Source organism: Myodes glareolus, chromosome 19 (genome assembly GCF_982192425.1).
Source record: "Myodes glareolus chromosome 19, mMyoGla1.1, whole genome shotgun sequence".
Taxonomy (NCBI): Eukaryota; Metazoa; Chordata; class Mammalia; order Rodentia; family Cricetidae; genus Myodes; species Myodes glareolus.
This window is the reverse complement of record NC_142044.1, coordinates 62,884,434-62,903,570: the sequence shown is the minus strand read 5'-3', so window position 1 is coordinate 62,903,570 and position 19,137 is coordinate 62,884,434. Positions and strand designations below refer to the sequence as shown.

At 45.8% G+C, this 19,137-nt stretch overlaps 1 protein-coding gene across 1 annotated transcript in view; it reads left to right on the top strand.

Moving 5' to 3' along the window:
• Positions 1–19,137, top strand: part of Lima1 (LIM domain and actin binding 1) — a 109,044-nt gene that overhangs the window by 79,095 nt on the left and 10,812 nt on the right. Inside the window, exons 5-9 of the mRNA XM_048444577.3 lie at positions 1,001–1,082; positions 2,011–2,153; positions 6,550–6,657; positions 12,804–12,861; positions 15,766–15,875. Coding sequence (XP_048300534.2) covers positions 1,001–1,082; positions 2,011–2,153; positions 6,550–6,657; positions 12,804–12,861; positions 15,766–15,875 — 501 coding nt within the window. The remainder of the gene's footprint in view (positions 1–1,000; positions 1,083–2,010; positions 2,154–6,549; positions 6,658–12,803; positions 12,862–15,765; positions 15,876–19,137) is intronic.

The following is a 19,137-nucleotide window of genomic DNA, read 5'->3' as shown; positions in this document are numbered from 1 at the left end:
GGACCAGCGGGAGAACAGTTTACAGCCCTCTACCAAACACTAACAAAATATGATTGGGCACCTTCACACTACGGGAAGCAAGTGTCCGTGAGTCTTGAAGGGATAGCATCTGCTAGACAGAAGGACAAATGTGATATGGGCGGAGGAGCCTCATTTGTTATGCCGTGGTCCTCAGAGCAGTTTTGAGTTCCCTGAAGCTCGGATCGAGGAGCCTGGGTGGACGCTGACATTGTCAGTGCTTCCTCTGGGATGTACTGAACTCTCGCAGTGATGTTCAGGGATAATTGGGGATTCTGGGAGAACTTTGAGCAGGGGAGTTTAGGGAGATGCAAATTTTAGAATAATTACTTTTCATTAGTTAGGATATTGGCAGCCTCGCAAAGACTAGATTGGAATGTGGAGAAAGAACCAATAAAGAAGCTAATGGGATTGTTAAGGAGAGCAGTGATGAAGATTGTTAAGGAAGGCAGTGACAGCGGGGTGCAGTGAGATAGGGGGTGCTGCCCGTGCCTCAGTGGTTTTCACCTGAGACCGGAGGATTCTCCTCCAGCGATCCTTTACGTTTCAGTGCCGATGCGGAAGCTGGCTAGTGGCAATCGGTAGCAATGAGCTTTGTTTATTTGTTTGTTTTTTGAGACTGGGTTTCTCTGTAGCTTTGGAGCCTGTCCTGGAACTAGCTCTTATAGATCAGGCTGGTCTTGAACTCACAGAGATCCTCCTGCCTCTGCCTCACAAGTGTTGGGGTTAAAGGCACCACCGCCCAGCTTCGGGTTATCATTTTCAAGGTTATCTTTAGAACAGAGGGGCTAAGAAAGCAAGGTCTAGAGCACAGTTCAGTGCAGGAAGAAGCAATATCTTGCAAGCTTTGTATATAGCCCTTTATTTGTCTGTGAGCCCATGTGACTATATACTCCTTGATATTTAAAATGTTCTGGTCTTTTGGATTTTGTTAATGAAGAAGTGTTGAGTGTTACATCAGTATCTCCCATCTTCTGAACAGAGTCTTTGGACCCAAAGCCGAAATGCAGGCGGAAGGATCTCTGAGAACAGCTATTCCCTTGATGACTTGGAAATTGGTCTGGGTAAGTAGGCCTAGAGTATGTGAGGCCCTCCAAGAAGCAACTCAGTCATAGCGAACCCTTTGCACTCAAAACCTGGGCTTCTAAAGGAAGAACGGCATGCACTAGAGAGAAGTCTGTGTGTTAGCTATAAGCTGCTCCCAACTGCTCTCTATTAGCCGTCCTGATTTTTGTTTTTGACGTTTGAGACAAGGTCTCTAGCCCAGACTAGCCTAGAACCTCCTATGTAGCCAAAGTTAACCTTGAACTTCTGACCCTCTGGTCTCTGGTTCCCCAGTGCTGGGACTGTGTGCATGAGCACAGCATGCCCAGTGTGCTTTTTTTGCATTTTAAACCCATCCTTGGGTACCTCTGAGGGGTGAAGTGCTCTAGACCCTTGGACTCCACAGTTTTCTGGAACTGGAGAACTTCAGTAGACGGACTGAGTCCCTGACCAAGATTGGTTGTCCCAGAACTGGTGTGGCTCCATGGTAGTCCAAGTGCTTAGCATAAACCCAACAAAGTACTTTGTCCACAGCACAAAAAAATAAATGAATAAAAAAAATAATAAAATTGTGTGTGTTAGGGTGTGTGAATGTGTGTATATAAAATGTGCATTTATGGTAAAGGTACTTTACTAGGAAAGTGAATTAAAATTACCTTATGAAAGACAATTATATTTCTGATTTTCTTTGTGTGTGTGTGCCTTTGGTTATTGGTTTTGGGTTTTTTGTTTTGTTTTTGGTTTTAACAGGGTCCAGGTTGTAGTCCAGATTGACCTTGAATGTGTGGCACTCCTACTTCGGCCTCCCCAGTCCTGGGTCTATAGACAAGAACCACACCTGGCTTTTTTGTACTTCTAAGAGAAATTAGATTACATTAGATTACAGTCACCCAAGATTTAGACTCCCCTTCTGTCTTCTGACAAAGTGTATCATTTCCCCGTTTCCAGGTCATTTGTCATCCTCCACATTCAACTCGGAGAAGAATGAGAGCAAGCGAAGTCTGGAGCTCCCGCGCCTCTCAGAGACCTCCATCAAAGACCGCATGGCTAAGTACCAGGCCGCCGTGTCCAAGCAGAGCCGCCCAGCTGGGGTATGTGTCCTGTGCTGTTTGCTTTTTGTTTGAGTGGTTTTTGGTTTTGTTTTTTCTGGTTTTTTGAGACAGGCTTTCGCCCTGTAGCTTTGTCTGTCCTGGAACTAGCTCTGTGCAGACCAGGCTGGCCTCGAGCTCACAAGAGATCCACCTGCCTCTGCCGCCTGAGTGCTGGGATTAGAGGTGTACCTGCACCATTCTTACTTGCTCCGGACAGCCATCATGAGCACTGTAACTAGGAATTGTCTCCTGGACCCTGATCTCTGACCCTGGCCAGTCCCTTTCCATAAGTCCTATATCCCTCCCGCTTTTGTAAGCATACATTTTGCTTCCCCAGCTCATGCGTGCATAGTCAATACCTCATTTGTATTCTGTGATGTTACCAGTGATAGCAAGGCTTCCTGGCTTGTCTACTCAACTTTTTCCTTGTCACTGATAAAGAATCAGTATATTAGCTTTAATAGGGATATCTATTGTGGGTTTCTTTTTGGTTTTTTGGTGGGTGCAAGTGTATTGAGCACTAAGTTTCCATTGAAATATTGCTCACATAGCATAAAAAATCGCCTTTATGTTGAAGTGTACACTGGCTGAGGATGTATCTCAACAGTAGAGCCTTTGCCTAGATTGACTGATCCCGGCTCCACAGGGGAAAACAGACCAAGTACACGCTTAGATGGCTTTTTGTTTTTTATACAACCATGACTCTTAGTTTCAGAATCTTTCTGTCATCCTTCAGAGAAATCCCATACGTGTGTAGTCACCCTCTGAAGCACTCATCCGCTCTCTGTCTATGAACCTGCACGTCCTGGACATTTCGTTAGAAGGAATTCCATGAGAGCTGGAGCCGGGGTGTGGCTCCATGACACAGCATTTGCCCAGCGGGCCTGAGGCTCAGGATTTAGCTCCCAATATAAAGGGTGCTCTATATGGTCTACTCAGTCTCTAACCCCTATGATGTCGTGATTTCCTGCAGAGGAAGAATAGTGTGTTAGAAAAGAGGGGGTGAGAAATGACGGGACAGGACGATGACATGCTTGATGAATGAAAAAAATTGGTTTTCTACACACACAACCCCATAGTGCTAAGAATCAAACCAGAATATCACATATGCTGGGGTACACACTCACCCACACCCCCAGCCCCCAAAACTGGTATTCTTTTTCCTTGTTGTTGTTTTGAGACAGTGTCTCATCATGAAGCTTTGGCTGTCTTGGAACTCGCTCTGTTGACCATGCTGGCCTGGAACTCACAGAGATCCACCTGCCTCTGCCTCCTGAGTGCCGGGATCAAAGGCGTGCACCACCACGCCCAGCTTGAGACAGGATTTTGCTCTGTAACCTAGCCTTAAAGTCATAGGGTTCTTCTTGCCTTAGCCTCCCTCCCTGTACTCAGCTGACAGGAGCACAGGCTGTCATCACACCTGCTTTCTGTCATCTTCAGATCTGCTCATTTGTCTGTTTACCGTAGAGCAGGAACCAGCACAGGACCGCGAGCATGCTGGAGATGTCCGGTACCACGAAGGCATCCTAGCCCAGCTTCTCACTTTTAGAGGATGCATAAGTTTGTTCCTTCTGTGACTATTCATGGCCAAAGTTCTTAGCAATGTTGGGGGAATAATGTTGCTTTATTTGTTTCTGGACAGATCGAAACTGTGCAGATTCAAGATCATAATGTGTATTCCAGAAGTTAGGCCCTTTCCCCCCATAATTGTGCATTTCCCAATACTAATGGACCCATCCTCTGAGACACTGTTTCTTCCTCCCTCCCTCCCTTCCTCCCTTCCTCCCTTCCTCCCTTCCTCCCTTCCTCCCTTCCCCCTCCTCCTTCCCTTCCTGTCTTCTTTTTTCGGGTCTGGGAATTGAAATCACAGCTTTACACATGACACACTATGCTCGGCCACTGAGCTGCACCCTCATCCCTTACTCCAATTTTTCACGGTAGATTAATAAGAGACAATGTGTATAGATTTCAATAGAGTGAAACTCCCAGAGTTCCCTGACTGAAGAATGGGCAGAATGGCACTCTCCTTTGAGCATAGTTCGGGAGACACAGAGACCGGTGAGGGGCAAAGCTTACATCTTGCCTGTGACAGGAGGTGTCTGTCTGTCTGTCTGTCTGTGCAAACATTCCACCCAGATGACTCCTCAGGTGGGAAAACCTGTTCAGTGACCTCGTTTTTTTGTTTTTAGCACACTGGAAAGAGCAGGCACAGCCGTGACAAAGAAAGCATCCTCCTGCTTCCTGGTTTTTTGCTCTTCATTTTGAAATAATCTGGTGTGTCCCAGCCTGACCTCAGACTGCCCATGCAGCCAAGGCTGATCTTGAATTCTGTCCTCCTGCCTCCAACTCCTAAGAGATGAATTACAGTGCCACCACGCATGGTTTTATTTGGTGCTGGGGTAGAACCCAGGGCTGTACCAATTGAACTACGTTCTTTGTTTCCCCTTAAAAACAAAGCAAAGCCTCAAGGGACATATAGCAACAACAGAGGGTGGTTGAAGTTTGAAGCCAGGCCCAGAACTGCCAGGCTACAGAGATCCTGCCTCTAAATGAATTTTCCTAGTAGAATTTCTTCCTTAAAGTTCTGCTCTGGGGATTTGAAGAGTTGAGAAGTCTTTAGAAATTCTTGTGGAGAGTGTGTTTTATCTCATCCTCAAAGAATGTCTGAAATTCCTCACAGAACATGACTGTAACAGGGGGAGCTCGGAGACAGACAGACAATAAATTAGTGGGCGTCATGGTGTGTTCTGCGGTGCTGGCGGCATCTCCTCCTAATAGGTGCACTTGCAGAGCCGAGACTGACCACTTTGAAGTCACCGACCATAGCCTGTTCTTCACACCCACTTCCATTAGCCCTGTGGCCTGAGGTGGCTTTGTTTCTCCCAAGTTCTGAAGAATCACAGAGAGGGACTGGGAATGTGGCCGAACTGGTGGAATGCTTCCTAGTGAGCAGTCTTGAGTTTCACCACAGCACCACATTAGATAGAGTATGGTGACATTTCACCACAGCGCCATGTTAGATGGAGTATGGTGACATTTCACCACAGCATCATGTTAGATGGAGTACGGTGACATTTCACCATAGCGCCATGTTAGATGGAGTACGGTGACAAACACCTGCAGCTCCAGCACTGAGAGGTGTAGCAGGAGGATCAAAAGCAAGCCCAGGAAAGATAGGAAGCGGCCATCTTCACCCCTCTTTGTTGGCTTTAGATGTACTAGATGAGTTCATTTTAACTTTCTACTCCTAGTGTCCTTTATAAGGAAGAAGATAGGGTTATTCTCCTTAGGCCTTATGGCAATACTAATACATGTCTTTTAATGTTGAGGCTCAGTTATGAAATATAGATTAAGGTATATCTGTGTAAATTTTATGTAAAAACCATTTTTTGAAAGTTTCATAGAAAAAATTGTTTATGGTATCATTCAGTATAATTTGGGTTTTGATATGTGTCCATCATCCCTGTCTTTCTTTCCAGGCCGGGCATTTATATGTATGGTCAGTATATTTTCTTAATTGTGGCACTTGGCATCACCTTTCCCTGCTCCCAAATGGTCTGTAAATTCACAAGCTTTGCATTTCACGAGCTGGGCTGTTGGAAGAATGGCTCACAGAATGCCGGGGGCTGGTGTGTGCCCGTGTCAAAGTGTGGCTCACAGAATGCCGGGGGCTGGTGTGTGCCTGTGTCAAAGTGTGGCTCACAGAATGCTGGGGGCTGGTGTGTGCCCGTGTCAAAGTGTGGCTCACAGAATGCTGGGGGCTGGTGTGTGCCCGTGTCAAAGTGTGGCTCACAGAATGCCGGGGGCTGGTGCTGGCCTGTGTGTGCCCGTGTCAAAGTGTGGCTCACAGAATGCTGGGGGCTGGTGTGTGCCCGTGTCAAAGTGTGGCTCACAGAATGCCGGGGGCTGGTGCTGGCCTGTGTGTGCCCGTGTCAAAGTGTGGCTCACAGAATGCTGGGGGCTGGTGTGTGCCCGTGTCAAAGTGTGGCTCACAGAATGCTGGGGGCTGGTGTGTGCCCGTGTCAAAGTGTGGCTCACAGAATGCTGGGGGCTGGTGTGTGCCCGTGTCAAAGTGTGACTCACAGAATGCCAGGGGCTGGTGTGTGCCTTTGTCAAAGTGTGGCTCACAGAATGCTGGGGGCTGGTGCTGGCCTGTGTGTCCCCGTGTCGATGCGGCTGTATTCTAACTCTAGTTCCTGTGAGACAGGAGGGAAGAGTTCACACAGCTGCTTTTGTCATTTCACAAGTCGATGGGTTTGGCTTGTGACAGGCGCTTGATTTGACCTGAGTTCTATGAGAGGAATTTTTGTAAGTGTTCCAAGGTTCCTTGAGAGATGTGCGGTGAAGAGAATGGAATGGGAGGCATTTGAGTTCACAGGTTATTTCTGTTTTGTAGAATGAGTTGAAAGCCAGTGGCGGTGAGATGAAAACTCCTAAGTTGGAACAAAAGGAGAATGTGCCCCCAGGTCCTGAGGTCTGCATCTCCCATCAGGAGAGGAAAAAGGTAGGTTGAAAGTCGATGTCCACTTGCCAAGGAAGCATGTGTTCTAAATTAGGGACTTAAAATTGGAAAGGACTCTGGCACTAGGCTGCAGTGTCTGGGAATTTGGTGGCAGCTGCCAGGACAGATTGTCATTTTTGCAGGTCACATAATTTCAGTAAGGAAGCTTTGTCATTTACAGCTGACCAAATAATGAGCCTTCATTGGGAAATTCTTTTGTTCAGCAAATGCTCAGAAGGCATAAAGCTAGAGTCATTATTATATAAACCTGCTTGGTCAGAGATAAAATTTTTATTTTTAAAAACTTTTTAAAGCTTTGTCGTGTGTGTCTAAATATTTTGCCCAAATGCGTGTATGTGCAGTGTGCACGCAGCTGCGCCCTCAGAGTCAGAAGAGGGTGCGGATCCCCTGGAGCTCAGGTTACAGAGAGTGTGAACCATCATGTGGGCGCTGGGGATTGAACCCTGATCCTCTGCAAGAACTGCAAAAGCTCTAAGCCACTGAGCCACATCTCCAGCCCCGAGATACTGTCTTTAAGTCATTTACAGTATTCTTCTTAAATATATAGTTGATACGTTGTTTTAAGATTTTCTTTTGTGTGCTTGTTTTACCTTAATTTTGTTTTGAGATGAAGGTCTCACTTTGTGCCTCCAGCCCATCTTGAACCATCTTATGCATTCAAGCAATCCTTCTGCCTCAGCCTCTTAACTGAGACTGTGGGCTCATGAATGACACCACTTGTGCTTAAGATGGTTCTTTTACTTAAGGCTGTTTGTTTTGGATTTTGCTATGCTAGTGGCTAACCCAATGCCTTGCACATACTAGGCACGTGTTCCACCACCAAGCCCTCACTTACATGATTTTAGCATCCTATGTAGTATGTTAAGCATAGGAAGTGCTTAGCTTAAAAACTGAAGACTGGGGGGCTGTAGAGATGGCTCAGTGGTTAAGAGCACTGGCTGCTCTTCCAAAGGTCCTTAGTTCAATTCCCAACAACCACATGGTGACTCACAGCCATCTGTAATGAGATCTGGTGCCTTCTTCTGGCCTTTAGGCATACAAGCAGGCAGAACAATGTACACATAATAAGTAAATAAATCTTTTAAAAAAAACTGAAGACTGGGCCAGCAGGGTGGCTCACCAGAAAAAGGGCTTGCAGGCAAAGCTGAGGCTCTGAGCTCAGTCCCTAGGACTCACGTGGCAGAGAGAACCAACTCTTGCAAACTGTTTTCTGGTTTCCACATGTGTGCTGTGGCATGTTCTCGCCCCCACACTTTAATAATTAACTAATAATTTATCTAATGGAGGGGAGTAAACTAAAGGCAGAGTTAGATATAGTAGCAAATGCCAACAGCGGCAGAACAATGCAGGAAGCAGAAGCAAGAGGATCATGAGGTTAAGGCCAGTATGGTGTACATAGACAGTCTGAGGCCAGCGTGGTAACATAGACAATCTGAGGCCAGCGTGGTGACATAGACAATCTGAGGCCAGCGTGGTGACGTAGACAGTCTGAGGCCAGTATGGTGTACATAGACAGTCTGAGGCCAGTATGGTGTACATAGACAGTCTGAGGCCAGCGTGGTGACATGGACAGTTTGAGGCCAGCAAGACCATTTGAAAACAAAGAAAAACAGCACGCACATTCCTTCTCATTCATAGCCTTCCTCCTTCCTCCTCTGTCTGTCTCTCTCCCATGTGTCCTTCATGTACAAGAAGGACAGATTATTGCCTTCTAACGTGTTAGCTATCAAAAAGTATTATGGTAGGTACTATGAGAGAGTGGGACACGAGGAAGTTCAGAACCTGATTTCTTCAGGAAGGTGCTGAACCCAGTTGAGGAATGTTCAGGGATGGGCCATGCGAGTGGATAACAGTTGGGATGGCAGGGATGGGCCACGTGAGTGGAGAACAGTTGGGATGGCAGGGATGGGCCACGTAAGTGGAGAACAGTTGGGATGGCAGGGATGGGCCACGTGAATGGAGAACAATTAGGAATGGCATGGATGAGCCATGTGAGTGGAGAAGGGTTGGGACTGGCAGGGATGAGCCACGTGAGTGGAGAATGGTTGGGACTGGCGGGGATGAGCCACGTGACTAGAGAATGGTTGGGAAGGGCAGGGATGGCCAAGTGAATGGAGAATGGTTGCAGAAGAAAAAGAATAGACATGCAGGCACAGCAGAGTGCAGAGACCTGAGATCGGCTTGTTAGGAGGCGCCATTTGATTGATTTGGCAAGGTAGTGGTAGTAAATAAAGAGAGTAGTGAGAGACGGGTGGCGGGATCAGGAACCGCCTTCTAGGCCATCCTCAGGGGCTTAGATATAATCAGACAGCAGTGGGAAGCCGTGGAAAGAGCGCCAGGAAATCACATCTGTGATAAGATGGATGGCTTAGTGGCAGCAAGTAAAAATTTATGTAGACAGCATTCCGGCCTGTCATAGACTCATCAAGTAAATTTTATACTGGGCTTAGCAGTTATGAGCAGATCCAGGTTCAATTTCCATCACCCACAGAGCAGCTCACAATTGTCTATAACTAAAATCCCAGGGAATCTTACACCCTTTTCTGAGCATCCATGCACACTAGGCATATATATGGTGCACATATATACCAGCAGGCAAAGAACTCATACGTAGATTTTATTTTAATCTTTAAAAAAGTAATAAACTGTATACATCCTTACAACAGTACTCTTCCTTCCCTTTTTTGAGACAGGGTCTTAGACCAGGCTGGCCTGAAACTCACAGAGATCTCCCTGTCTCTACCTCTTAAGTACTGGAATTAAAGGTGTACATCACCATGCCTGGCTAGTGAAGGTTGTTTCCCAAATATGTTTGGAATTTTCCTTATAGTTTATAAGTAAAATATAAAAAAAAAAATCTCATCATTGAAATCGCCTCATCTTTACCTAAAGGTCATAACTGAAGAAACACTCATCTGGAAAATGATGCTTGTGGTGTCCTTAATTCTGTTTTGTGCTTCATTCCTGATTGTCTTCATGCCGATTTGATTTGAAATTAGAACTCTGGGACGAACTGCAAGATCAGAACATTTTAATTACAGTGCAAAAGAGCAGAGTTGCAAGAGAATCATAAATCAGGGAGCGGGTGGGAAGGAGGAGGTAAAGACAGTAAATGCGCTGCAAGCTCTTCCTGCCCTGTATAGGCTTTTCAGAGCCTGGCTCTCCTCCAGGCTGCCCGACTGCCTTTAGTTAACCAGTACCAGTGCTCTGTTTGAACTTTGGTCTGCTACAAAAAGATGTTAATGCTACAGGAAATGTTCTTTCAAAAAAACAAAACAAAACAACAATAAAAAAAAACCAAGCCGGGTGGTGGTGGCAGCGCACTTCTTTAATCCCAGCACTAAGGAGGCAGAGGCAGGCTGATCTCTCTGAGTTCGAGGCCAGCCTGGTCTACAAGAGCTAGTTCCAGGACAGGCTCTAAAGCTACAAAGAAACCCTGTGTCAACAAAACAAAACAAAAAGCCAAACACACACACATATTTTTGTTTATACCTTTGAGAATGTAAGAGGGCACTGGACACCCTGGAACTAAAGTTACAGGCAGGTGTGAGCCACCAATTCCAGCTGTGTGGGAGTTGGAATTGGCCGCGGGTCCTCTGCAGGGACAGCCAGTGCTCTTAACCGCTGTGCAGTCTCTCCGCGAACTTTCTTGAAGTGCCATGCTTGGTCAAGCCGTTGCCTTTTCTATAATGAGATGTCTGAGCTTGGTCTCCGGGGCTCCTGCCTGGAAGTTCCTGTAGTAGTGACATCTGTCCCTCCATGTGCAGTTACAGGACGGCAGCATTAAGTGTTCAAGGGGACTGGGTTAGGTTAGGGAAGAACACCCCAGGATGGATGCACTTACAAATTCACTAGCGTTGAAGGTCTTTTGTTTGGTTTTGGGTTTTGGTGACAGAGTCTCATATAGTATAGGCTAACATCTAGTTTACTGTATAGACAAGGATGACCCTGAATTACTGGCCCCTCCTACCTTTGTTTCTTGAGTGATGAGATTGTAGGCGTGGGCCAGTCAGCCAGCAGTAAAGGTCTTTTTATGCCCAACCAATTTCAAAATTTTGTTTGGTTGGTTGTTTGGTTGGTTGGTTGGTTGGTTTTGTTTTGCTTTTGTTTGCTCAAGACTGGGTTTCTCTGTGTAACAGCTCTAGCTGTCCTGGAACTCGCTCTGTGGACCAGACTGGCCTTGAACTCACAGAGATCCACCTGCCTCTGCCTCCCAAGTGCTACAATTAAAGGTGTGGGCCACCACCACCCAACCAAAAAATGTGTTTCATATCATTAGGTGAAATATTGCACGCTGAGGCAATCAGTCCAATACCTGTGTATTAAACACTCAGTAAATGTCAACTGTGATTATTCTGGTTTGTTCTCTGCCAAGGTCAAGTTCCCGTAGTGAAAAGAGAGTAGGGGAAAGTGCTGGTGTAGCATTCAGGTGTGGTCCGCCAACAACTTAGTCTCCACTGTAAATGTATTCAGTTCTTCGGACGTCTGGATAGAGACACTTGGTGTCACCCATTGAAACCAGCATCATGATCTTAAAGATGGAAGATGTACACCAGGATGGCTTCTGCCTAAGATCTGTTCCTTGGGTTGGAGAAATGGCTCAGAGGTCCTGAGTTCAGTTCCCAGCAACCATCTGTAATGAGGTCTGATACCAACACTGTATACATAATAAATAAATAAGCAAATCTTAAAAAAAAAAAAAAAAAGATCTGCTTTTTGGTTTTTTTTGTTTTTTTTTTAAAAACTGCCATTTTGAGACTGGAATTTTTCTGTTGGTTTTTGGGTTTTCCCCCCAGGTGTGGCAGTGTGTGTGGTTTTTTTGTTTTGTTTTGTTTTCATTTTTTTCTTAGATATATATTTCTATTATTAATATTATCTTATGTGTATGAGTGTTTTACCTGTGTATCTGTCTGTGCACCATGTTTTTGCCTGGTGTCTGATGGCCAGGGCAGCCTGGCCACACGTGGGGCCCAGACCGCACAGCTGCCACGGCAGGAGGTAGCACTGGGTTCCAGGAAGTCTGGCAGGAGGCAGCACTGGGTTCCAGGAAAAGACTTCCGCTGACACCATCCAGGGAGGGCTAGCGTCTAAAGGGAAGTACCTGACATTCCAACCATTAGATAAGAGGTCCCTAAGCCCCTGACTCACCTATTTCCCCTTTTGCCAATACCCCTAGATAAAGGTCAGCCAGTCAGGGTCTTGAACCCTGGAAATCCCCTCACCTCAGCCTCTAACCCAGCTGCGTTTGGTGCTTTCTCTGGAACACTGCTTCAGACAAGCCCAAGCCTAAGCTTGGATTAAGGCTCTTTGCTTTACATATGAGTGCAGGCTCCGTGGTGTTTTGGGGGTGACTCTGTGGTATTTTGGGGTGACCCTGCAATCTGGACGTAACGTCTGAAATGGTCAAAAGAGGGTGTTGGATTCCCTGGGACTAGAGTTAGATGATCATGGTGCTGGGAATTGAACCTGGGTCCTTCAAAAGAGCAACAAGTGCTCTTAACAGAAGGCCAACTTTTTCAGCCACTGCTCCTTTTTTCTTTCTTTTCTAAAATTTTTTATTTTTATCCTTATTTTTACTTTTTTTTTTTTTTTGAGGCACCATATACTGTAGCCCAGGCTAACACCAAACTCACAGTATAGCAGGGGGTTGTCTTTAACTCCTGATCTTCCTCTACCTCCCAAGTCTCAACCTCTCCACCCAAAACACACAAACCAAACCAGGAAAATAAGAGAAAGAATAACTCATGTGCTTAAATATGTCCCTGTCCCTTGCTGCGGGGCGTTCTCGGCACATGAGGGGTTCGCTCTCCTTGCCATGGGATTTTGTTTGGTTTTTGCTTCCTGAGATACGGCTTGATAGTTGTTTATGAGGGAGACGAGGCACACTTGGCAGCTGGATGCAGTCTGTTCTGGTGTTCCTCTGTGATTGAGAGGCACGTTAATATCCTCGTAAAAGACGTTTGCTGCCTCCCGTTTAAATGCTCAGCTGTTCTGGGGCCGTTAGTTCCCCCAGGCAGCCAGTGACTAACCGGAGTCAGCAGGTTTTTATGACCTTGGCAGCGGGTTTGCTCTTTTATTTTTAATGTGCTTCCTAATCCCCCTTAATCTTTTTTGTTTTTTTCTTGTAGGTTTCTGCAACTGAGAATAGCCTGGTGGCCCTCTGTAGCCCTGCTGAAGATGCCGCCTGTAAGCCTTTGCTCTTAGCCCTGCATGTTGGGTGAGGGATGCCCCACACACAGCAGCTGAGCTCTTCCGAGTTTCCACTGGGTTTTCAGGACCGCTCTTTGCTCTTTTCTTAGCTCAGAGAGAAGTTGAATTACGTGTGGGTAACATGGAACAAAGATTTGTTGTTGTTGTTATTGTTTTGTTTTCGAGACAGGGTTTCTCTGTGTTGCTTTGGAGCACGTCCTGGAACTTGCTCTTGTAGACCAGGCTGGCCTTGAACTCACAGAGATCCACCTGCCTCTGCCTCCTGAGTGCTGGGATTAAAGGTGTATGCCACCATCATCTGGCTAACTCTTTTTTTCTTTAAATTTTTGAGATTTTTATTTTATGTATATGTATATTCATGTTATATATATGCCTGAATGTTGTCTGTGTACCTTGTGCCTGTAGTGCCTATTAAGACAATGGCACCAGATCCCCTGGGACTAGAGTTACAGACAGGAGTTACCATGTGGTTGCTAGGAATTGAACCTGGGTCCTATGAAAGAACAACCAGTGGTCTTAACTTTGGAGCCATCTGCCCAGTCCTTACTAAAAGAATAACTTTTAACAACACTTCTCTCATTGAACTTAGCCTACCTTTTTCACTGAACTCTTCCAAGTCTGAAGCTGTATAAATTGATCTTGCAATCTTATCTCAATAGAAGGTGTTCAAGAAGAACTGCATTAATTTAAAGGCTTAGGGATTTTTTTTTCCTCAAAATGCTAAGCGTTGACATAATTTTATCTGGTTTTGAAGCAATTGTAAGCCTGGTTCCTCAAAGATAAAAGATTTGGGTTTTACTTTACTGTAGGCGGAGGCTGCTCATTCATTCCTGGCTGCCCAGACCCAAAATAATCACACAGAAACTGTAACAATTACAGTACTGTTTGGCCAATAGCTTAAGCGTCTTTCTAACTAGCTCTTATATCTTAAATTAACCCATTTCTATTGATTTATGTATCGCCACGTGGCTGTGGCTTACAGCGTCTGTCTCCTCCAGCGGCTCCATGACTTCCCTCTGGCTCTGCCTTCTTTCTCTCAGCATTCAGTTTGGTTTTCCCTGCCTAACTCTACTCTGCCATATCATATGCCAAAGCAACCTTTTTATTCATTAACCAATAAAAGCTACACATGTAAAGGACTTCCCACACCATTTGCTGTCTCTGGTTTATTTATTTACTTTTCTGGCTTGGTCTCACTATATACCCACTGGGCTAGAATTTCCTGTACGGAAGACCCGAGTCCCCCACCCCCGCCCCACCTGTGCTCCCCTCCTGGGTGCTGCAGCTAGACACCTGAGATTATGCCACAATGCTCGTGATACTGTGGCCACTGCTGATTTTCAGTGTGCTGTTGTTTTGTTATTTTTGGTTTTTCTTTTTTTTTTCTTTTTTAAGTGGGGGTTCTCTGTATAGCCCTGGCTGCCTTGAAATTCACTATGTAGACCAGGCTGGCCCTTAACTCACAGAGATCCACCTGCCTTTGCCTTCAAGTGGGGATTAAAGGCTGTGCCTCTTTACCCAGCTCAGTGAATTGTTCTTAAATATGTATAGATTTCCAGCTTTCCCCACAACAAATCTGGACACAGAAACCCTCAAAACTGAGGTCAGAGCACAAGTCAAGCAGATTGCTATAAATCTCCCTTGCGATTGCCCACAAACGCTCAGCCTGAAATCAGAAGCGCACCTTCTATGTTCGTTTGCTTGAACTAAAGGGTTTTTTAAAATTAGGTTTGCAATGCATTTCTTCCTTCTTTTTCTTTTCTCTAGAAACAAACCATAACCTTTCAATGCTATGCTGCTTTGTTGATGCTAGGCTTTAAAAGCGTTTTTTAAAGATTTATTTATTTATTATGTGCAGAGTCTTCTGCTTGCATGTATGCCTGCAGACTAGAAGAGGGCATCAGATCTCATTACAGATGGTTGTGAGTCACCATTGGTTGCTGGGGATTGAACTCAGGACCTCCGGAAGAACAGTCAGGGCTTTTAACATCTGAGCCATCTCTACAGCTCCCACAAAAACATTTTAATTATATTTTTATTCATTTATTTTCATGTGGACTCAGGCCAGCTTGTGGGAGTCTGTGCTCTTCTTCACTAATGGGTGTCGGAGACTGAACTCAGGGCCTCAGGCTTGGTGGCAAGGGCTTTTACTTGCAGAGCCATCTTGCTGGCCCAATTTTAGACTCAGGAATTTTGTTTAAATGGCCTTTCACCAGCTGTGTGAATGGCTTTTCCATATCTTCTGAGTTTCATCATGACATACATACACTGGCAAGAACTTAATTCGTTTGCCGTTGCTTAATAATTAGAAAGAAAACCTTTATGTGGTATTTTCATTATTGACATCTGCTTAAAACTAATCCAGAGCAAACTGGTCGTAGTGACTAGTGACGCACACCTTCAGTCCCGCTGCTTGGACGGAGGAAGCTTAGTAAATCTCCAGCCTGGTCTGCATAGCAAATTCTGCCCCACCCAGAGCAAGACCCCACCCAGAGCAAGACCCGGGGTCTAAAATTTTTTTTTAAAAAAAAAAAAGATGACCCACAGAGACTCAACTCCTTCATTTTCCCCAGCTTCAGCTGAAGCACCCCAGAAGAAATCACTGAGAGTATGCCAACTACCAAAAACATCAAAATCTATACACAGCCTTAAGGAACGGCAATCGCCTTGGAGCAGAATGTCATACAAGTAGTTTGGGTCCCAGCTGTGTGCTGACAGCCTGACAGCCCGGGACACTTTTGGTTTAGACCCTCTTCCACAGGAGAGCAGGTTTTTTTCTGAGGCTAGGATGACTGGTACCTGGTGGGAACCATATTTTTCTTCCTAAAAGAACCTTGCCCTGAGCTCCTCTAAAATGCCTGTCTTCTGTGACTCAATCAGGTACCTCCCAGGTGAAGAGTGAGGCCCTGCAGCCTGTGCACCCCGAGCCGCAGAGTCCTGATGCCAGAACCTCCAGTCTTTCGGAAAGTTCTCCTTCCAAAACGGTGAAGGTATGGTAGCACTTGCTCGTTGAGTCTTAGACTCTTGTTTCCTGTTCCATGTGTTGCAATTTTTAGCATTGTGTTCAGCATTACCTGTTTGGGCTGCCCTTTATATGATGCCAGTAAAGGTATGCTTGAGAGTCATTTTCAGGGGCTGGAGAGATAGCTCACTGGTTAAAACACCCACTGTTCTTCCAGAGGACCCAGGTTCAATTCCCAGTACCCACTCAAGTTCCAAGTGGTTCACTGCCCTCTTCTGGCCTCCTGGGACATATACATACATACATACATACATACATACATACATGCATACGTACGTACGTACATACACACATCACATATACATATATATACACACACACACATATATATGTGTGTGTGTATATATATATGTATGTATGAGAGAGAGAATCTCTTTCAGCCAGTTATGGTAGCACACACCTTTAATCTCTCAAAAAGCAGGTAAGCATGTCTCTTTGAGTTCCAGGCCATCCAAGTCTATGCTAAGTTCTAGGCTCCAAAGCTACAGAGAAACCCTGTCTCAAAAGAAAAAAAAACCTAAATAAATAAAGGAAGCAGGAATTATTCACAAGGAGAGTGTGGTTTACAGAAAAGAACAAAAGCTGAAGAAAGGATCAAGATAAAACAGATACAGTCAGGTGGTGGTGGTGCACGCCTTTAATCCCAGCACTTGGGACGCAGAGGCAGGCAGATTTCTGTGAGTTCGAGGCCAGCCTGGTCTACAGAGTTCCAGGACTGGCTCCAAAGCTACTAAAAAACCCTGTCTCAAAATGCCAAAGGGGGGGGGGGAAGAAAACAAAAAGGAAGGAAGGAAGGAAGGAAGGAAGGAAGGAAGGAAGGAAGGAAGGAAGGAAGGAAAGAAAAAAAAGGGAAGAAAAAGAAAATGCTCTCCAGGCTTGCCTACAGCCCAGTCTTATGAAGATGTTTTCTCAGCTGAGGCTCCCACCTCTCAGGTGACTCTGTCTAGCCAGTGTCAGATTGACATACAATTTGCCAGCACCATCAGTGAAATGGCTCAGCAAATAAGCCACATGACAAGGTGCTTGAGCCCACATGAAAAGAAAGAACCAACTCCTGCAAGCTGTCCTCTGGATTTTCCTAGTGTGTTACAACGTGCATGCGCGCGCACACACACACACACACACACACACTTAAAAATGAATGAAAAAAGCCGGGCGGTGGTGGTGCACGCCTTTAATCCCAGCACTTGGGAGGCAGAGGCAGGAGGATCTCTGTGAGTTCGAGGCCAGCCTGGTCTACAAGAGCTAGTTCCAGGACAGGCTCTAAAGCTACAGAGAAACCCTGTCTCAAAAAAAAAACAAACAAAAAAAAAATAAATGAAAAAGAAAAGAGTAGCAAAGCCAGGCACAGTGGTGCATGCTTAAGCTGAGGCAGGAGGATAGCAGATTCCAGGCTAGCCTGGACTGTGCATTGAGACTGACCCTTAAATGACGTCACAGTGACATAGTCTATCTGACCTGGTTATGGATTCTGTGTAACTGAAGAATCGGAGCCCTGGTTAGTCCACGAACAAACGTTTGGTACTGAGAACAATTGTTTCTCAACACGGTTCTGCTACCTTCCTTTGCCTGTTGGGCCAGATGACTTAGGACTTGCTTGTGCTGACCCAACACGAGATCGAGATCCTGCAGGCCCTGAACCACGAGTGCTCTGTAAAAGGACACATCACAAGGTCTCCTGAGTTGGGCAGAGAGAAAATACATGGGGCAGATCTCTTCGTGCTTGCCTCAGACCCATGGGCTCCTTTATCCCTGGTCACTCCGGAGTAGCTTTCACAGTCTGCCTTTACACGCACACCTCAGAATGTGAAGTTTGGGTGAAGACTAGAGTGTGTCACCCAGGTCCCCGTGTTTGTCGGTAGTCCAAAGCTCAGGTGATGGTGAGCAGAGCTGGGCCTGGGACCTAATTTCATCTCTACTTTATTCCGAGCTGTTTGTTTTCTCTTGCTCAAAGTCCCCCTTACAGTTTACGGGCAAGATAAAAGCTTTAGTACTGCACTGAAAGGCCTGCTGGCGGAACTGGTCTCGTGGCCCTAGACTTTGCAGCAGAAGGTATTATTCTACTTTAGGAAATTACATGCAGCTAAGAATACATTTGTTCCCTCAAAATAGATTTCTGAATCCCACGCATCCTGGGGTGGGGGGAGATCTGTTCTTAGTGCCTGTTACTGAAAAATAGGGCACCCTAGGCAGGGAACTCAAATAATTTCAAAGTTTAGTTTCTTAAAGCAAAAGCTGTAGGTGGCTGGAGGGGTGGCTCAGTGGTTAAGAGCACTGATTGTTCTTGCAAAGCAACCACATGGTAGCTCGCAAGCATCAGTAACTCCAGTTCCAGGGGATCCAGTGCCCTCTCCGCCCTGGAGCACCAAGCACACTTGCAGTGCACTTAACATACATGTAGACAAAACACTCATACATATAAAATAAAAGTAAAATTCCCAGGCATGGTATAGAGGCAAACGCCTTTCATCCCAGCATGAGAAAAGCAAGAATGTTGTAGATTTTGAACACTGGCCACAGAGCTCATTTTGTGAGGCATGCGTGATGCTGAGGAAGTTTGAGCTGCAAGCTTGTTCTCAAAGAAGATAGTGTACTAACATCAGAACCTGTGGGCTAGGACAAAGGTCGGGCCTAGCCTACTTCAAGAAACTCTGGGACGTTTTAAATTTTTATGTCTTTATTTATTTTTATTGTATGAATGTTTTGCCTGCATGTATGTTTGCGGTGTATGTGCCTGGTCCCTGTGAAGGTCAGAAGAAAGTATCAGATCCCCTGGAACAGGAGTTACAGTTGGCTGTGAGCCACGGTATGGATGCTGGGAATTGAACTCTGCCAGAGCAACCAGTGCTCTTACCCACTGAGCCACCCCTCCAGCCCCAACCCTGGGGATTTTTTAACAACTTTTCAAAGATCGTTTGAGGCAGGGTTCCACTATTCATCCCAGGCTGGCCACAATTCACCGTATAGTTCAAGTCTTGTAGTTCTCCCGTGTCTGTCTCCCTAGTACAAAGATTACAGGCATTTACCATTATGCCTGGCTTCTAGGGTTTTCAGCTCCTAATGATGGACAGGGCTGGGGAGAGAGAGACCAAGACCCCAGAAGGGAGGAAAAGGCAAGAGGGTGTGACCGTCCTGAGGATCACCAACTTGTCCTCATTGTGCCAAGATGGCCCAGTCCCAGGTTTCCTCAAAGGACCCTGCTGACAGAGATGGAAGGAGAGTACCACACG